General features: G+C 42.2%; 1 protein-coding gene across 7 annotated transcripts in view; it reads left to right on the top strand.

Annotated features, from left to right (window-relative positions):
* Nucleotides 1-15975, top strand: part of COL16A1 (collagen type XVI alpha 1 chain) — a 194917-nt gene extending 178942 nt beyond the window's left edge. For all 7 annotated transcript variants that reach the window (XM_088462141.1, XM_088462137.1, XM_088462143.1 and 4 more), the window contains 6 exons: nucleotides 6532-6576; nucleotides 6661-6852; nucleotides 10303-10369; nucleotides 10664-10840; nucleotides 11085-11162; nucleotides 11260-15975. In XM_088462141.1, coding sequence (XP_088318267.1) covers nucleotides 6532-6576; nucleotides 6661-6852; nucleotides 10303-10369; nucleotides 10664-10840; nucleotides 11085-11162; nucleotides 11260-11456 — 756 coding nt within the window. In that variant the 3' untranslated portion in view covers nucleotides 11457-15975. The remainder of the gene's footprint in view (nucleotides 1-6531; nucleotides 6577-6660; nucleotides 6853-10302; nucleotides 10370-10663; nucleotides 10841-11084; nucleotides 11163-11259) is intronic.
* The last annotated feature ends 3030 nt before the right edge of the window (nucleotides 15976-19005 follow it).

Below are 19005 nucleotides of genomic sequence, written 5' to 3'. Positions count from 1 at the left end.
AATATGATATAAAGATACCACATTACTTAATAAATATTGTCCAATAAAGACTAACACCAAATGCAAAAGGTCTTTTGGATGGGATGCAGTCAGAATGCCGACCGCTGGGATTCCGGCGGTCAGAATGCCGACACCGGAATCCTGACACTTATCACAATACCAGCACCGGCATCCCGACCGCCAGAATCCCGGAGGTAAGTTCTTAAGTACTGGGCTTAGGGGGAGGGTTAGGGTAAGGGGATAGGGTTAGGCACTAGGGGGAAAGTTAGGGTTAGGCTGCTGGGGGGATTAGCTTTAGGCTGCTGGGAGGGAGGGTTAGGTTAAGGCACTAGTGGGGGAGGTTAGTTTAGGCTGCAGGGAAGGATGGTTAGGGTTAGGGGTTGGTTAGGATTACTTACCTGGGGGCATTGGCATTCTAACCTGGTCGGTATGTCGGCATCAGGATTGTGACCGAGCGCTGGCATCCCGTCCCCAACCTTTTTGAATAGTTGTAATTAGAGGTCCCAGGTTACCAACGTTTCATGAACTCTTTGAAAAGCATCCAAGGGTATCAGGGTATGAGCATCTTTCTTGGCTTGTCTCTACACAATGAGTCATTTATCCATAAAATATAGGTACATTACTTAAGGTGCACACATTACCAGAGGCGTAATTAGGGTCTTTGGAGCCCAGGGCAAGTTGAAGAATGGTGCCCTAACACACACACACACATATAGCAAAAAAAATGGGCAAGGTCACTGAAAATAGGGTTTGCCATTATGACATGCCACCCATTTCTCGTCACTCTGGGAACATTCCTTTCCATACCATATGCCCCTTACCTATATGGTGGTTTCTCACAATGTGGAACCTCTGAAGAAATGTATCTTCCATGAGAAGACAGCGTCTTCAGTCGGTATTCACTATTCATGTAGGTCACATTGTCCAGAAAATGCCTGTTTGTGTAGGAATATTAACATGGTCATCATCATACGACAGCGGTTCAACCAGACTCGTTCCCTCTGTGTAAGTTCCTTCCCCCTGCGTCTCTCAGCACACCATCACCTCCTCCCCCTGAGTCATCTCTCAGCCACGCCATCACCTCCCCCCCTACATCATCTCTCAACACACTATCACCTCCCGACCGCGTCATCTCTCAGCATACCATCACCTCACCCTATGTTGTCTCTCATTGACACCTTCACCTCCTCCCCCTGTGTCGTCTCTCAGCACCTCCCCACTGTGTCGTCTCTCAGCACACCACCTCTCCCCCCTGTGTCGCCTCTCAGCAACACCATCACCTTGCTCCCTGCGTCGTCTCTCAGCACATCATCACCTCCCCCACTGCGTCGTCTCTAAGCTACACCATCACCTCCCCACCACATCGTCTCTCAGAACACCATTATGTCTCAGCCACATCCCCTCCCCACATCGTCTCTCAGCACACCATCACATCCCCCTGTGTCGTCTCAGCACACCATCCCCTCTCAACCATGTCGACTCTCAGCCACACCATCACCTCCCCTCCTGCACTGTCTCTCAGCACACCATCTCCCCCCCCACGGCGAGGGGCTGAAGTTTAACATTTTGGTGGGCTTGTGAAATTTCCACATATGTATTTGATGGACACAGTCATGCACACAGAACACAGACACACAGTGACACATACACACACATACACTGACAATGCCTTCACAGACATACACCTCTTACACACAAATGCAGCCAGCCAAATAAATACAATGCTGCCACCCCCATGCGGCAGTCCCCCCCCATCCATCGGTGGAAAAAAAAAATAATACACACCTGGCTGCTCAAGAGCGGAGAGAGAGCCGGAGAAGGAAGAATCACTCTATCACCCGGCGGCAGCTGTCAGGATGCAATCAATATTGTGGGCGATGGAGGAGCTGCTCCTCTAGTGGTGGCGCCTGGCAGCAGGCACCTCCATTGCCTCCCATAGTTCTACCTCTGCACCTGGGTAACTTGGCCGCAGACCAAGGATTCATAGACTAAGCGGCCGGTTGGCAAGCCAATACACACTTACCAAATAGCCGCTTGATTTGCTGAGATGTTAGTGTCGGCAGGTTTTCCACACACACATCCAGATGTGCCGATATATTTGCAAGATAACTTTTGCAATATTTGCAACTTTATTCACAGACATATCTTCTGTACACACGTACAGATGCACTATGCAATATGTCGTTCTTTGGCTAATAGAACAACATATCACATAGTGTGTATCCAGCATTAGTCACAATATAGTATGTATTTTATATTTTGACACTTAGGTCACAATGTACTGTAGCATATAAATGTTGTTGATTATCTCTAATTTTCTTACCATAAGGATACCGAGCTAATATATTTCAAGCAAAAATGAAACAATGAACAAAAATAAACACTGAAAGCAATATGAATGTTGGTGATGGGATAGATCCAAAATAAATTCAGTGGATGGCTGTTTGTGCGCAGTGTAGCCAAACCGTAAACAATAACTATCACTAAAATATAAACATTTATGGAATCCTTTATCCAGAATGCTTGGAACATGCAGATTTCTAGATAAAGGTATATCTGTAATTTGGAGCACCATGTCTAAAATATAGCAAAATAGATTTAAAATGACCTATGTGTCTCCTGGCCCTTCCGTTGCATTACTTTCCTCATTACTTCTCAGTGATTTTATATAAATGTCATTATCCCTAATCAGAAGCAATCATTTACATTTTTCTTTGTAGTTTTCTGAATGTTCAGATCTCTAAACTAAGGATTTCTTTGATTTTACATCTGAACGTTGCTTCTCCTATACTTAATCATCTGTTGGAGACACATGAAGACTGTACCCAACAAGTTGTATTTAAACCTTGTGATAAGACAGGCACATAATCAGAGGCGGCATCTACCATCGACCCCTCGCGTGCGCCACAGATGTGCACACATGAAAGGGGTGTGGACTTGTGTCCATGAGGCCATGCCCCCTAATGTGTCATTTTGGGGTAGTGACCACCCTGTCCTTGTCAAGCTGGGGGGCTTGCCCTGCTCTCCGGGAGCTGCTGGGAAGCCCCCAGCCTCTTCCGGCACAGTGTGGATGATGAGATGCGCATACGCGTGTCATCCATCACCGCTGCACCACTATTCGGTGGCATCATCTGAGGGGGTGACACCATAATAGCAGAGCAGTTCTACTATTTTGGGCTCACCCAGTTGGATGGTGTCACCCCCTGCACCTCTCTAGTGACGCCACTGCACATAATGGCAATGCATTAAATATTATGATTTTTTTTTTTAATCTCTTTCACAACAGAGTGCAATCATGTTACAGTTTCATATAGGACTTTGGGTTAAAAGAGTGTTGACATATTTCATGAGCTTGTGACAGCATATGGCACAGTTAGAGGCACTTTAGCTAGTTTAGCTGCTGCCTAAAAAACACTATCTATTTGCAAGCAGGATGCAAAAGAGTTTGTGGCTTAATATCAATTTAAAGTGTAACTGCATTGTTCACTTAAATTCTGTTAATTCGTAATATCTACATTATATATCAATAGGAAATATAGGGCCTGATTCAGAGCCGCTTGCTGCTTGCGGGCGCTCGCTCTGAATGTGGCCGTTTTTTAATTTATTTCTTTTCTCCGGGCGCTCGCAAAGCTGTGGGAGACCACCTGCAGATTGTGCGAGCAGCCAGGAGACCATCGCGATTATCGCGACCATCGGGCTTGCGATGAGACCCTGGGGTAGGGTCTAGGCTGCCGCAAGGCCGAGTGGACTTTCTGCTCTAATAGAGCAGGAAGTCCACTACTGACATCAGTAGTGATGTCAGTAAGCCCTCCCAACAAACGCCAGGCGTTCCTAACGGAACGCCTGCGTTTGTTCAGCCACCCCCCTACCCGCCCACTAAACGGGGCGAGCTGTCACTCACCATCGACAGCCGCCCCGTTTTGCAGCGAGCCCCGTAGCGACTGAACTTTAGTCGCTCAGTGGGGCTCGCGCATGCTGGACGCGGTGCATGCGCAGTGCGTTACCATTGGGCCGCTTGCGAGCGCTCAGAGCTTGCAAGCGGCCCTGAATCAGCTCCATAGTTCACACCATTTGTGCATATATTTTGTTCTCCCTTGTGCTATCTGCGAGCATACAGCTTACAACAGTCCTTAGGGACTGATTCAGCAGCGATCACAATTGCAACTACGTACGCAGATCGAGTGATTGTTAGCCATTGCGCATTCATATGCACCGCACTGCACGTGCGCGGCGATCACGCATGCAGATAGGAATCCATCACAGAGTGTGTGACAGGCTATGAGCGTTTGGGGCTGGTGACGGGGAAGTGGTTGCAGAAATGCGGGCATGCTTGTCCATTTGAATCCTGTTGCATGGGCGTGCATAATTTAGCTACTGCGATTGCCTACGCAGCTAGAGTACTCACTGTGTGTGACGAGACTTTCAATTTCGGCGACGGGTCAGACCTGCTGTAATTGTGCGTGAGGGGCTGATGTTACCGATGTATATGCAGGACTGCGAGGTATTATGGATGTGAGAAGGCAATAGTGGGCGTCTCTACGCTGGCCGAGTGGTGGCAGGCATTAGCATATTTTCACAGATGCATTGCGTGTTATTACGCAGCTGCGATTACAATTGCGATCCATGCTGAATCAGACCCTTAGTACTCGCCATTTGAAAGGCATGTGGTCATGTGGAAGTTGTGATGTTATACATAGGCCTCTTGGGCTTACAGCTGTCTTTTTAAGCAGTTCCTACATAACACGCTGAGCAAGTAAATCTGCCCCCGCTGTCCATTTAATCAATCCAGATTGGATCATGCCTTTTGTTTTTACCTTTACTAGTGGAAGGGGAACGGGGTTGTTCAGGTCCAGTAGGCTAGTCACCAGCTCCTGTGGTGGCAGTACAGTTGCTCAGAGGAGGTCCGAATAACAGTGAGCCGTTAATTGTGGAACCATCCAGTGCTACAGAAAGGGGGGTCTGCACTCTCCATTCCCCATCTGGATTCTGGCAGACAAACAATCAGTGGCCCCTACTTTTGCTGTTGCTCTTGCAGAAGTAACAGTAACACAGCCTGGAGCTGCAGTGATGGGACCAACCAATGCATTTCCATTTCCCACACAACAGACCGGGTGGAATTAATGTTTTGTATAAACATATTACAGTAAATACCTTTTAAATATGTGTGCTGTGCAATTCATGGACATGAATCAAATATTAACATGGAGACTGATTGAAGGGTGCACCACAACATTGTCATGACTTCACCACTACTGGCCACTAATAACAATGGGTATTCACTCACAGTTTGCACAAATGCGTCTGTATGCTTTCTGAATAAATATTCTGTAGACAGATAAGTGCAATGTTTTGATCAACATGGTTCCAAATTATGTCTGGAGAAAAGGGAACATTACATTTCAGTAATCAATCATGGTGGTGACATTCATAGTTTGGTGGTGACATGTTGCATCATAGGCTAGGTGACTTTCTACCACCATTAGCTGTGTCAGAAGGCTGGTGATGACCCCCAAGAATAGTTGGATATAAAAGATATCAAGAGTTTTGAAGTCCACATGTAAACCCATAGAGATATTGTGACAGGATCTGAAACATACAAATTTGGGTTGAAGCAGTTGTGGAAGTGAGAGTGCTTCAAAGTTCCCCCCGTGTTCTGTGTATGTCTGATCGGAATATCAGGCTGCAGGTTTTGATGCTAACAGTGGCATTACCAGTTATTTTGTCCAGGGGGGCAATTACAATGGGTACTCCATACATTTCAATAAAACATTTATCAAATAAATGACAATATTTTTGTTGTTTGGTAATCCAGGATTCTTTTCACCTAATATTTGTTTTTGTTGATCTAGTAACACACACTGATAAACAAGTTAATGCAGAAATTAAGACAGGGGGCATATACTTTTTCAGAACTCAGTAAATGATATCTCCACTAATACCCCATTCAGACATACTCCAAAAGTCCCGGGTCCACGATCCTGGTCGCTATCAGGGTTTTTCCCAGGACTTGGAACCTGGGTCAAAGACCTGGCTCAAGTCTGAAAGGAGCGATCCGGGTCTTGATTACCCAGGTCACGCCTAAAATAAATTGCTTAGCCAGGGACAGTAGCGCTTGGAGATCACATCATCTCCAAGCACCCACTGAATGCCGGAAGACCAGGATCATTACAAGACCTGAGTCCAGTGTAAAGGGTGGCAATCCAAGAATAACCCAGGTTGTCACCCACGTGTGAAAGGGGTAACTCCGGCTTCAAACCATGCTCAGAGTCCCGGGTCCAAGGCAGGTTGAAGCAGGGATTTTATGCCTGAAAGAGGAACTATGTAAATAAATAATGGCACAAAAAGTCCGTAATCTACATAATTTTATAAGCATTTTTGTTAGAGAGTTAGCAAAACTAAAAATCCACAATAATCTTGTGTTTCCCAGTTTCATGTAATCTCTATAAGATTCATAAAATGTTTTGACTTTGATGTTCTTTTAGAATTTTTTTATATGTATCTTCTTACGTTCATTCCCAATCTCTCTGTAAGGGTGCTCATGGGAAACCTGGAATTTCTGGAGCCCATGGAGAAAAGGTGAGGAGACTTTCATTTATTTAGTAATTTGCCATTTAGTAATAAGGGTGATTTATGTATGTTTTTCTTGCCCCCTTACTGTAGGGTGAAGCTGGAGCTCCAGGTCCTTCAGGACCTCAAGGAGAGAGAGGAAGACCAGGACCGCCTGGAGATGGCTATGGAAAAAGTTCATCTGCAGCAGTCGTGGGGCCTAGAGGATCTTCTGGAGAGAGAGGACAACCTGGCTCTCCGGGACCACCTGGCCCTCCAGGAACCCCAGGAACTCCTGGAATAATGGTAAGAATGGGTTAACACAATAATTGGGTACAGTGAAATTTGTAGTCTCAGTACAGTGGAACATTGGAAAATTGAGGTTCCCAAATGCTTCTCCTCTTTAGGAAACAAATGACAAAAATATTGTGCAGAAACTGCTGTTGGTTGAAGTTATGGAAAGATTAAAGGGAGAGGCAAAATGGGAATTATGGAAAGATATGGAAAAGTTTCTAAATGTAATTGTAAAAAAATAACAGTTTTCTGTGTGTGAAGTGTGAATTAACACTTCACACACGTTATTGAAGTCATCAAATGCAAATCTATAATTCTGCACCAAATATACCACTGCACCAAATATACTTTGATGATATTGGATCAGAATCTCTATACACACCTTCCTATACCTTCTAATATCCTGCCTATACCTTCTAATATCCTGCCTATACCTTCTAAGGATGACGCTAATTAGCGTACGCAGTCATACAGTAAATAAAGACTTAGACCTGGAATCTGTGGTTCCAAAGCACAAGTATTATTCAATTAAAAGTTACACGCAATTGATCCAGACACAATTTAGGCGCAAAGGAATTATACAGACCCAAGTACAGTATACATATGCAGCGCTTCCGGTACCAGATGTTAGGCATCAGCAAGAAACCCCTCAGTCAGCATTTAGCAAGAAGACTAAAGACCCAGTGTTGGAGCACACATATTTATACCCCCCCGGGAATAGGCAAAAAAATAGAGACGTTTGTTGCTGATGCTATTGGTTCCCAAGGGGAATCCATCTGTGACGGAGCATTTAACAGGCTGGTTCAAATAGACTCACCCAGCCCCTAACAACTGGGAGTCTCTCCCTTCCCGCCCCCTGTAACATCCTAACAGTTCATACATTTTGTTGCTTGAAGTCTCTGTTGTCCATAACTCGAGAATGCATGATGCGATCTCCCCACCGATTACACCGGAATACTGTGGAAAGAGTACGCATCAGTACAAAACCAAACACGGCTTGTTTAGCATGTATAATACCTTAGTTACCAAATATCTTTATTTCACAGCATTTATATTGACTGAACAAACTTAAATCTTATACCTTAACGCTAATGGAACCTTGTAAGTGAATATGTACTGTGTGAGAGTACGGGGTTTGATATGAAGATGCTAGTTAACTGGGGACAGATGCGTGCGCATTTAGCTACTAAACGGTGTTTTCATTTTGGGTTTAAGCATAATGTGTGTATGTGAAATGGTGAAAGATGCAATCGCATGATGCTAATAATTGTGCATTCGCTACTGGGCGTCATGTTAGCAGCTCAATTGTGCGTAATGTGCGGTGTTTATGCATGAGATTCCATCCATGATGGACTTAACATATTTATATATATATATATATATACTTATACATACATACACACACACATATCATTCCTCACTCACAGTCTCAGACTGCAATGCAAATGTGTTACCTCCAGCTGTGAAGCTAGGGCCATTCTGTCTGGGTGTGAAACTAAAACCTGTTTAGGATTCAGACAAATCCAATTGTGTAGATCAATTGCCTGGATAATATTACAATTGCCATAACTATACTTGTCTGCATACAGGGATTCCCAATTTGTATGTAAAACACTCACAGTTTCTGGTGCATTGTCTATTCTATTTACTTTTTCTCAAGAGGCTGTTCTTCAAGTTGCCCTTGGTAGATTATCAAAAACATTGCCATCTGTTCTTAGCTCGTGAGTTGTAACTTACAGTGAAGCTGGTCGCAAAATGGCGTCTTGCAGATTCTTGTTTCTAAAATGGAGTCTAGCTGCCATTCACAAGATGGCATTGTGCACGCTTCAATTTTAAACTGATCTTGTCTCAGCCAATTATCCAGCTTTGACAACTTCATGAAACAAAAGTAAGATAACCAACCACAGTCAATGAGTGAAAACAAAATTCACTTTTAAATTAGTGTTTTAAAAAAAATAAAAATTGCTGTAATTTAGTAAAAAAAATAAACTAAAGCTATTACCAAATCAGCATATTGCCGAACATGGGAATTTGGCAGATGTTGCATTGAGAAAGAAAATCACCAACCTTTGGTATATATTCAGAATGTAATGCATAATGTAATGGAAGTCAACTACAGATTGATTATCACTCACAGATTAAACAGCTAATACAACAATTTAGGGCAAACAGAGCAACTCCCCCAGAGACAATATCTGGTAAGTGTCCTCTCATTTACTTCAAGACAGAAGCTGTGATCATGATTTGCACAAGGAGCACTCAGTGCAGGTATCTTTCTCTCCAGGGACTCGGACAGACCCTGGCTGGTATGCAGTCGGGATGCCGACGGTCTAAATCCCGACCGTCGGCATCCCTACTGTCTAATCCCGGCAAGGGTCTAATGACAGGCGTCGAAATCCCGATGCCTGTCATTTTACCTATGCCGGGAACCTGGCATCCGGCATCTCGATATAAGGTAAGCCGGGCGCGGACAGCCGCAGGGGGGGGGTTGTTTAGGTTAGGGGCTCCCGGGGGGGACTTAGGGTTAGGCAGACCCCCGGGAGGGTTAGGGTTAGGCTAGGGGAAGTGGGGGTTAGTGTTAGGCAACCCCGGGGTGAAGTTAGGGTTAGGCACACCTCTTGCCATGCTTGCTTTTCCCATAGGCAAGTGCAGATGGGAATTACAATGCCAGGAATCCACTCACTAGACCAGGGTTATTATTTAACATATGAAATAAAGCTGTATTGCTGCCACTTCTAGAAGTGCACAAGTACTTTTACTGACTTCTTTTGCAGAGCAGTGTGAATTGCAGACTCATTCAGAGGAACTAGTGTATATAATATCTACTTTATACTGTATATACATTACTATGTCTTATTTGCAACATACTGTATGTATAACATATGAATACCCCAGATGAAGACAGAGTTGGAATCCACCCTGTATAGCTTCTGCATTTTGTCCCATGAATCTTGAGCTTCTCCATCTCCTGAGGAGATTTTAGAGACGCTGGTCACTGTCAGCTCCCAATATCTTCATTCCTGGAAATTATTCTGTTAGATCAAATGAAGGCTTGAGAAAAATAATGAAAATAATAAACCAACACATAAATATTTAAAAGTAAAACTCCAGGAAACTTCCTGCTACAACTTCCATTTTGCTGCCTTAGGTCTGAGCCTCCAGGGATTTTATACTGAATAATCCATGCTTGACGCCCAAATAGTTAACTTACCTTGTGTTATGTATTCAAACTTGTATGAAGGAGACATTCCAGTTGTTACAGCCATACAAGTGGAAAAGTAAAGCCGAGCAATTCTACTAGCTACAAGCAAGCATGCTTACTATGTCATGGGGAAATTCACCACTAAAACTACTAAAAAGTAGAATTCGCTTTGGAAGAAAAATTTAACAATAATTTTGCTTTATTTGTTTTCTTTTCTTATATAAGCTAGTAAAATACACTATGTGTTTTCCCATTACTAGGCAGATCCCATCAATTATGATGAAATTAAGAGCATGATTCGACAAGAGATGTTCAAGCTCTTCGACGGTATGTATAACTGTAGGGGCAATTGCAGGATTTCTAGAGGGGGGTATTACAGTCTTGAATTATGCTAGAATTATGCAGGATTTCTAGAGGAGGTATTACAGTCTTGAATTATGTTACCTCATAGGCAACCGGAAACCCCCCACCTGTGTTGCCTATGAGGTAGCATAATTCAAGACTGTAATATGTAATTGATTTCTCCAAACCTAACACATAATAAAAAGGGCATGAAATGGTAGGCTTCAGCATGGCAATTATATCTTATATGTTTTTTGTGACTGATGGCTTTACCCATAGAGAGGATGGCATATTACACCTCACGCATGCAGATGCCAGTGGAGATGGCTGGCTCGCCTGGAAGACCAGGTCCTCCTGGAAAGGATGGAACTGCAGGACGTCCAGGTAACCCAGGAGCTCCAGGATCCCCAGGGCAGATTGGACGTGAGGGAAGACCGGGTGTTCCTGGAATGAGAGGTAAAGTCAAAGCACTGAAGAGTGGATGCATTAAACTCGTGTAACTAAAACTATGTATAAATGATGTTGTTTTATTTCATTATGACTGTGTATTACGTCATAAGTATTGCACTATACCTTGTGTCTGCTGGAAATACAATAACTGTAAAATGTACATATTTTACATATAAACATCAGTTTGAAGATATGTTCTTCACAGATTTCAGTAACGTACACTCATTTTATGTTTCATTTTAATTTGTAGGTGAACCTGGAACAAAGGGAGAGAAGGGGACCAATGGTATTGGTATGATGGGTGATGTGGGCCCTCCTGGAGCACCAGGTATGATTCCTTTTAGCTTGCTGCATTCATTTATGTAAAGAAGTGAATAAAGGTGCACAGGCACTTTGTAACTTTGTTCGCATTCTTCTTGCATCAGGAATACAAGGTCCACCCGGTTATGGCAAAGTGGGTTTAACTGGACCAATGGGACAACAAGGGATCCCTGGTATTCCAGGACCAGTTGGGCCAAAAGGTAACACAGGCAAAGAAGGGAGATGCAACCCATCAGACTGTTACAACATGATGTCAGTGCAAGAGTACCAGCCAAAGAGCATGAAAGGGCCAGGACGATAATCCAATCCTCAGACCACACTAACTGTCTCACAGGATCATCTTTAAAGAGATATTCCCTTTCCTTGCCAGAGTGACCAACAGCACATTTCTTGATACACTGATTTCTATCTATTGCTCCTTATCGAGATGCAGGATTTCCTGGCAAAGAAGGATGTGTTCATGCACCTTGTATTAGTACTTCCTTTTTTATCAAAGCCATTAGGTTCTGCATTTCCTCTGTGTTTTTGTGGTTTATTTGCTGCCTACATTGTCTCATAGCACTTGAGACAACAGAATGATCCATGTCCATGATGGAACAGAATACACCTCATTGCTTCATGACATATTTGATTGGTCAGGTGCTTCAGAACAGAATGTTTACTTCCAGTCACATGGTAATCCCTTATGTTCTGTAGTCTAATGTAGATACTGCTACTCTTGTCTAAAGTTCCAGGTGAGGACCCTTTCCACTCTTCTTTCCATCTGAGCATGCAGGCAATTCCATTTGTACGTCTAGCTACATGGTGTAAATTAATTGTTCTTATTTCTCAACTCACTCGTGTTTAATGTACATTTCCCTAAACAAAATAAGGAGACAAATCGTTATCATGTAATGGAATTTATAAGCGTTGTTGCCAATGTTTCTATAAAATTGTCCTAATTTATTCTTTCTCTTTTATATCCATTCTATATAAGTTTGGTCTTTCATTTTTCATGAGAACATACAAGCCCATTGCCCAAGTTTATGAACATTCGTAACAGGCATTCTAATTCCTCGTGTTTCACAAATGCAAGATAATCTCAACAAGGTCATAATTATATTATCGAGTTTAAATAGGGGCGCTCTGAGCCCTGTCTACCACAATAAATGCCCCTAATAATCTTCCAGTTTTCCCCTGGATCTGCATGTGCTTTTTCATTTTTTGTTAAATGAGGAGAGGGCCCCCATTCATGCGTAGTAGTAGTAGTAGTAGTAGTAGTAATAGTAGTAGTAGTAGCAGCAGCAGCAGTAGTAGCAGCAGTAGTAGCAGCAGCCTAGGTGAAGCTCATAGAGCTCTTATCTCTGCCCCCTAGTGTCCTAGGAACCAAATTGTTTTCTTTCACATTGCTAAGCAATGTCATTTTCTTTTTATGACTCATCTTGTTTTAGCAATGGTGATCTTGCCCTGGGTCCATTAATTTTTCTCAATTGCTGGATATATTTTCAGTACCATCACACATTGTTTCATTCAGCAAACTCAGTGTCATGATAATGTATAATCACTTGTTCACCATCTATTCCAGGCCGGTACAACCTGTGGCTCTCCAGGTGTTGTGCAACTACAGCAAGCTGATATCTGGCAAGGTATGCTTGGACTTGTAGTTTCACAACACCTGGTGAGCCACACCAGGTTGACTAGGCCTGTATTCATCTGTCATCAATAGGTGAAAGATGGGATGGAGGAGACCCTAAGCACTGGTACCAAGTACTTCAGTAATATTTATAAGTCATAACAGGTAGAAATACTTCCACAATCATGTATTGCATCAAAATGAATATACATCCATGTAATCTATTTTGTGTGGAGGTGCACCCATAAGAGTAAGGTAGGTAGGTAAATGTGAGAAAGGAAAGTACTCTCTTGTTTGGGGCACAAACAAAAAGAGAGAACTTTCTTTTCTCACAGTTACATCTGTATTAATCTGTATCAGACATGTTGATCCCCATGTGTTTTCTAAAAGCCACATGTTATTAACATTTTCTAATAGCCAATCTTCATCCAAAAATACACAAGAAGCATTGCCTTAATCTCTACACTGCTTACATGGAGAAGAATACTGTACCTGCACCTACAAACCCTCCTTTGCCATTGGAGGAAAGCCACTAAAAGGACAAAGCACCCTAACTACTGTATTCCTGTTCCATAGCACAGTATTTGCTTTTTTCAGTTCATTGTTCTGTATAAATTAAAAATAGCCTGTGATTAACTAAAACTTTAGTCTTTGCCTAGGGTACACACTGACAGATATATTAGCCGATCAATTGATTGGCAAATATATCGGGTGCCCGTCAGCCAGTGTGTACCAGCGATATGTCTGTGAACGTCGTCGTTCACAGACATATCGCATTGGCTGTGCTGCACAGCCGATGGACAGATATGTCTGCAGATATATCTATCCATCGGCAAGTGTGTACGGGCGGTCTGCAGACCACCTGTACACACACAGCGGCGGCCGCGGAGAGGGGGTGAGACACTCCCTCAACCCGACCCGCGGCCAGACACAGATGATGGCCGTTCAGTGTGTATGAACGACCATCATCTGCAGATATATCTGTATAGTGTGTACCCACCATTAGTTATATCAGACATCATTTGACTAAAATTCCCAGGGAAACTTTTCCTCAAATTGTGTAATATGTATGGAGAGCTGTTCAATGGAAAACAGATATGTCTTATATGCTTATTCACACATGACTAGACATATGCTTCAGGCAGTTGGACACGGATCCCCTAAGTTTGAAATGAAAACAAAATGACAACCATGTGACCTGGCATTTGCTCAGTCCATGAAGTGAACCTCATATTTACTTTTAGGAAACCTTACTAACATCCTTATTTGTAAGGGAAATTATGGCAAAATATTCTAAGTTAAAGATTTTGGGTGCAAAACAGGGGCTATCCTGGGAAAAGCGAGACACATGGGAGCTATAGGGTTGGATCCTCTCCATTTTGTATATAGATATACATTAGTAAAATAAGTGCATAGGCTCACTTATTGGCTGTACTTACTGAACAGTGTATCCTTTACAAACAGTTTATTTCAGCAGCTATGGGAGCTGACACAGGAGGTCATCTATGGACCATCTGAGCTCTGGACGATGCCTTGATTTTGCATCAGTGCACGCAGCATGGAACACCACTACAAATTCACCCTCTCTACAGTATTATCGTAGTACAATAATATCACTCTGCAGAAGGAAATCTTACTTTTGTACTGCTCTGCATAACAGGCACCTACTCCATACTTGAATCATGGGTACTCCTTTACTCCTCTATACAAAGGCAGCCAACTGTGCTGCTATTAACTGATCACTTTACGGGGTATATTAGAAATGGAGATGTTGCCCATAGCAACCAATCAGCTTCTACTTAACCTTTATCTAGCACCTTCTAGAAGATAATAGCTACGTTCTGATTGGTTGCTATGGGCAAAATCTCCACTTCTAAAAACCCCCACTTTAGTAAAAATACCCTTTAGATTTGTTCTGCTGCAGTCGTGTTTGGTTTCTCTACAGGGATTGCTCGTCCCATCAAGGTTGGGTACTAAATAGAATTATTAATTATACATTAATATTGCCTCAGGAATATGTCTGCCTTTACAAAGAGATAACTAGCCTTGAATGTATTCACATTCACTACACTCTGATTTAATAGCAGAAGCTATTCGTGTTATGACAAAATGAATTCCCTGATTTATATGGACCTTTGGGCCTGATTCAGCTTTGAGAGTGAGATTTAGGACTTAACTGATCATCTTGGTGAAACCATGCTGCACTGCAGGTGGGGAAGATTTAAAATGTGTAGAGAGATTTAGATTTGGGAGGGAGGTGTCCAAACTGACATCTAAATTGTAGAGTAATAATAAAACTGTGTAGTATTTGTAGGCTACATACAAAAGCAGCCAGTATTTACCTACATGCAATTTTTTTTATGTATTTACACCCCCTGCATTGCAGCATGGTTTGTCCAGGTACACAGTTAAGTGCTATCTCTCTCTCTATTCCCAAAGCTGAATCAGGCCCTATGTCCCTTACTAAACACAGAGCATAAATCTGCTTGTATAAATATGATGTAAACATGCTCTGATATAAACTGGAAAATCATGAAAAGTTATGTTTACAAATGTATCTGTTACTACCATACTTATTAATCCTAAAGAAAGACCCAGTTCCATTTTTCAGAACTACATGGTTCTATAAATGTGCAGGTATTGTTTAAATGAGATTTTATTATGTGTTTTTTCCAAGTCTGCAAATAATTATCACAATTACATTGTCAGATCAGTTAAAGGAATCATCCTATAACTCAGTGAGGAGTTGCAGTAACATGTGTTAACAATGAATGCAGAAAGCATGTAAATATAATTAAAATGTATGTAACATCTTTCCCAATGAGCCTGCCATTTTATCTTTTGCTGATCTGTATCTTTGTATGGTCCTCATCTCCTATATCTAGTGTACTTTAACAGCCACTCTGCAAAGATGACTGCTTCCACTTTTACAAAGAGAGAGGGAGAGAGTATTCCCAGTGTCAGCCTCAATGTCATTTTGCTCCAGTCCCTACAGCCTAGGATGTCACTGGCTTCCAAATAAGTGCTGAGTTCCAGTACAATTGTGGCAACCTGCTGTATCACCAGCCTATTGTCTAGGAGATATTTGTGTATCAGCTGTATACCAATGTTCTACACGTACGTCGCTGTGGAGAGAATTGCGTGTTATGTAGATACTTGTTCTGCTACAAAAAGCAATCTATCAAATATAATTTATATTATTCTGGAACTTGTTCTCCAGTTTCTTTTTCATCTTCTTATGACTTGTGTCTGACCGTTTTGCATATGCTGCAGTAATGTAGGAAAGTCACAGCAATGAACAGTACATACATCTACATATATTACGGTACGGTATGTTTCGTGTGATTAATGGTAGCACTGTGTACAAGCAAGAAGGGAGTGAATATCCGCAGGTACTGAATGCTTTTAATGCCTTTATAGCTTGAAAAAGAAAGTGTTGATGTGCTGGATTATAGCAATATGTAATGTATCTCCAAGGAATAGCAGTTCCATTTTGACAATACCACCCAAGGTAAATCAGAATGAATATTAACATATTTCTAATATATAAAAGAAATATTAACTTATTAGTAGGGTAGAGGAAGAATAGAGAACATGTGGGATAGCCATGTATGTCATTAGACAGTATACATAAATTATACAGTTAATAATTGGTACATATCCCTGGAAAAGCAGTTTCACTCGAGGGCAACCAGTAACACAAGTCATTACAGGAAGGGATCTCTGTGAATTCTGGCAATTAAATGTCCCATACGTAAACTGATCTTTGACATAATGTAGTTGGTGTGGAGGGCCTTCCAGCAAGCAGCAATACCACAATGTACTGCTGGCAAACTATTGCTGGACAAAATGTGCATCAGGTCTCAAAGTTTGGAAATCAAGTTAACTAATGTCAGAGGTAGGTTACCGACTGCTGTGGAGATGCATTAACACTTTTAAGCGAAACATGAACAATATGCCATGTCCTGCTTCAAAATTTGAAAACAGTTATCTATATATGGACCTTTATCTGCATCTTTCTCTTTGTTTTTTTTTATATTTTCACACATATTTAACCAAAACTTGTGGGTTATTCACAAATTTAGTTCAGCCTTCTACTAGACAGTTGTAGGATGTATAAAAGACTATAAGGGGTAAATTACAACCAATCAGCTTCTAGCTATTATCTTCTAGAAGGTGCTAGTTAAATGTTAAGTAGAATCTGATTGCTATGGGCAACATCTCCACTTCTGAAAACTCTCACGTTAGTACATATACCCGTAAAGCTGGCCACACATCTAAAGATTACCTGTCCAACCAGCAACTAGTTGATTGGTTGGAATGAAAATCTGGTAACATATGGGAGTAACTGAAGATCAGCAATTTGCTCCTATATGCCAGAAAACAGATGAAAATGGTCGTCAGATAAATTTGTTAAATGTTTGATCTAAACAATTTGTTTGATCAACAGTTTTTGTCCATTTTCCGGCGTTTGGGAGCAAATTGCTGATTGTCATTTGCTGTCATACCTTACCAGATTTTCATTCCTTACCAGATTTCATTCTAGCCAATCAACTAGTTGGCTGGTTGGACAGATAATCCTTAGATGTGTGGCCAGCTTAAGTGTATGATAAGAGCTTTTGGAGCATAATTTCAAGACATAAATTCTTAAACTGGGTATACTTCTGATATATTTGTTTGGGGGATTTCAACCACATTGTAGATTTGCAGGTAATAAAAAGATAACAGCAGGAGGAAATACACAGTCGAGTCACATTATCATGACCACCTCCTACATTTGACGTCGGCAGCACGTAGCCTATGAAGTCACGTGCCGTTCGCTGGCTTGGTGGGTATATAAGGTGTGTAATAGGCCGTCTGCACACATCCCTTTTTGCAACTTGTATAAATAGCCCCTTTTACCCATGACATGGCAGTATTTCTGAAACAGCGCAGTTTGTGAACTGTTCACGTGCTGCTGTGGTGAAGATGTATCATGACTGGACAAATGGCACCATTGTAAATAACCGACGTGGAAACTTCAGACCACCATGTGCAATTGATGCGAGAGGTGAACGTCGGCTACGAAGGGGTGTGAGGGACGACCGACAAGCTACAGTGGAGCAGCTCACCATCAAAATTAACCTTGGGGCCACCACATGTGTATCTAAAACAACAGTTCAGAGATGGGGCTCCAAAGCAAATGGATGGTCACTGCACCTATGCTAACGAAGGTGCATCAGCGGAAAAGGGTTACATTTTCACCCGGTATCAGAATTGGACCTCCACTGATTGGCGAAGAGTTGACTTCTCCGATAAATCACGTTTTCTGCTTCATCGAACGGATGGACATTGGCGTGTCAGAAAAGAAACATCGGAGAACAAACACCCTGCAACCACTGCTGGAAGAACACAAGCTGGTAGTGGTAGCATTATGGTCTGGGGATTGTTTTCATGGCATTCTCTGGGCCCACACATCCATGTGGAAGGTACCTTCAACCGATTTGGTTATGAATCCATCTTTGCAGTGCACGTACGTACACACATACATGCTGATTGTCTTCCCTGAGGCGGATGTGATTTTCCAGCAAGACAATGCGACATGTCACATGGCTAGAAATGTCCGATAGTGGTTGGACGAGCATGACCAAGACTTCCAAGTACTTCCCTGGCCCCCTAATTCCCCGGACTTGAACCCAACTGAGTATCTGTGGGACCACCTCGATCATTGTGTTTACTCTATGGATACTCCACCACACACCCTCCAGCAGCTGTGGGAAGCACTGCAGTCAGCATGGCACCAGATACCTGTGCCAACCTACCAGCACCTTATTGAGTCACTCCCAGCTTGTCTAGCTGCTGTCTGTGCTGCACACAGCGGTTACTCTGGCTATTAGCTGGTTGTCATAATAATGTGACTCAACTGTGTATTTGCTTTAATTATAACACTGCAAAATCATTTAGTTGTGAAGGGGTTTAGGAGATCCTTCAGTCTAAAACAAGATTTGAGAGGTCCAAATGAATGGTAAGAAGCCACTTGATTGGCTGATTACCAACAAAATATGTATTTTCAGTGTGATTAGGTTACACTGTGTATTGGCTTTTAGATACAGCTCACAAATGCACAGTAAACTGGATTGTGTTTAGGACACAAATCTAGAAATTGCAAGGTTAAATATTCAGTTCATGTAAAAAAAAAAAAATCATATACTGGCATCTTGGACAAGATATTTGGTGACTGTGTTATGTTTTACTATAA

This window comes from Taudactylus pleione, unplaced genomic scaffold, assembly GCF_031769625.1.
Source record: "Taudactylus pleione unplaced genomic scaffold, aTauple2 ptg001153l, whole genome shotgun sequence".
In the NCBI taxonomy this organism is placed as follows: domain Eukaryota; kingdom Metazoa; phylum Chordata; class Amphibia; order Anura; family Myobatrachidae; genus Taudactylus; species Taudactylus pleione.
Note: the sequence above shows the minus strand (reverse complement) of the source record. Positions and strands in the feature narration are given on the sequence as shown.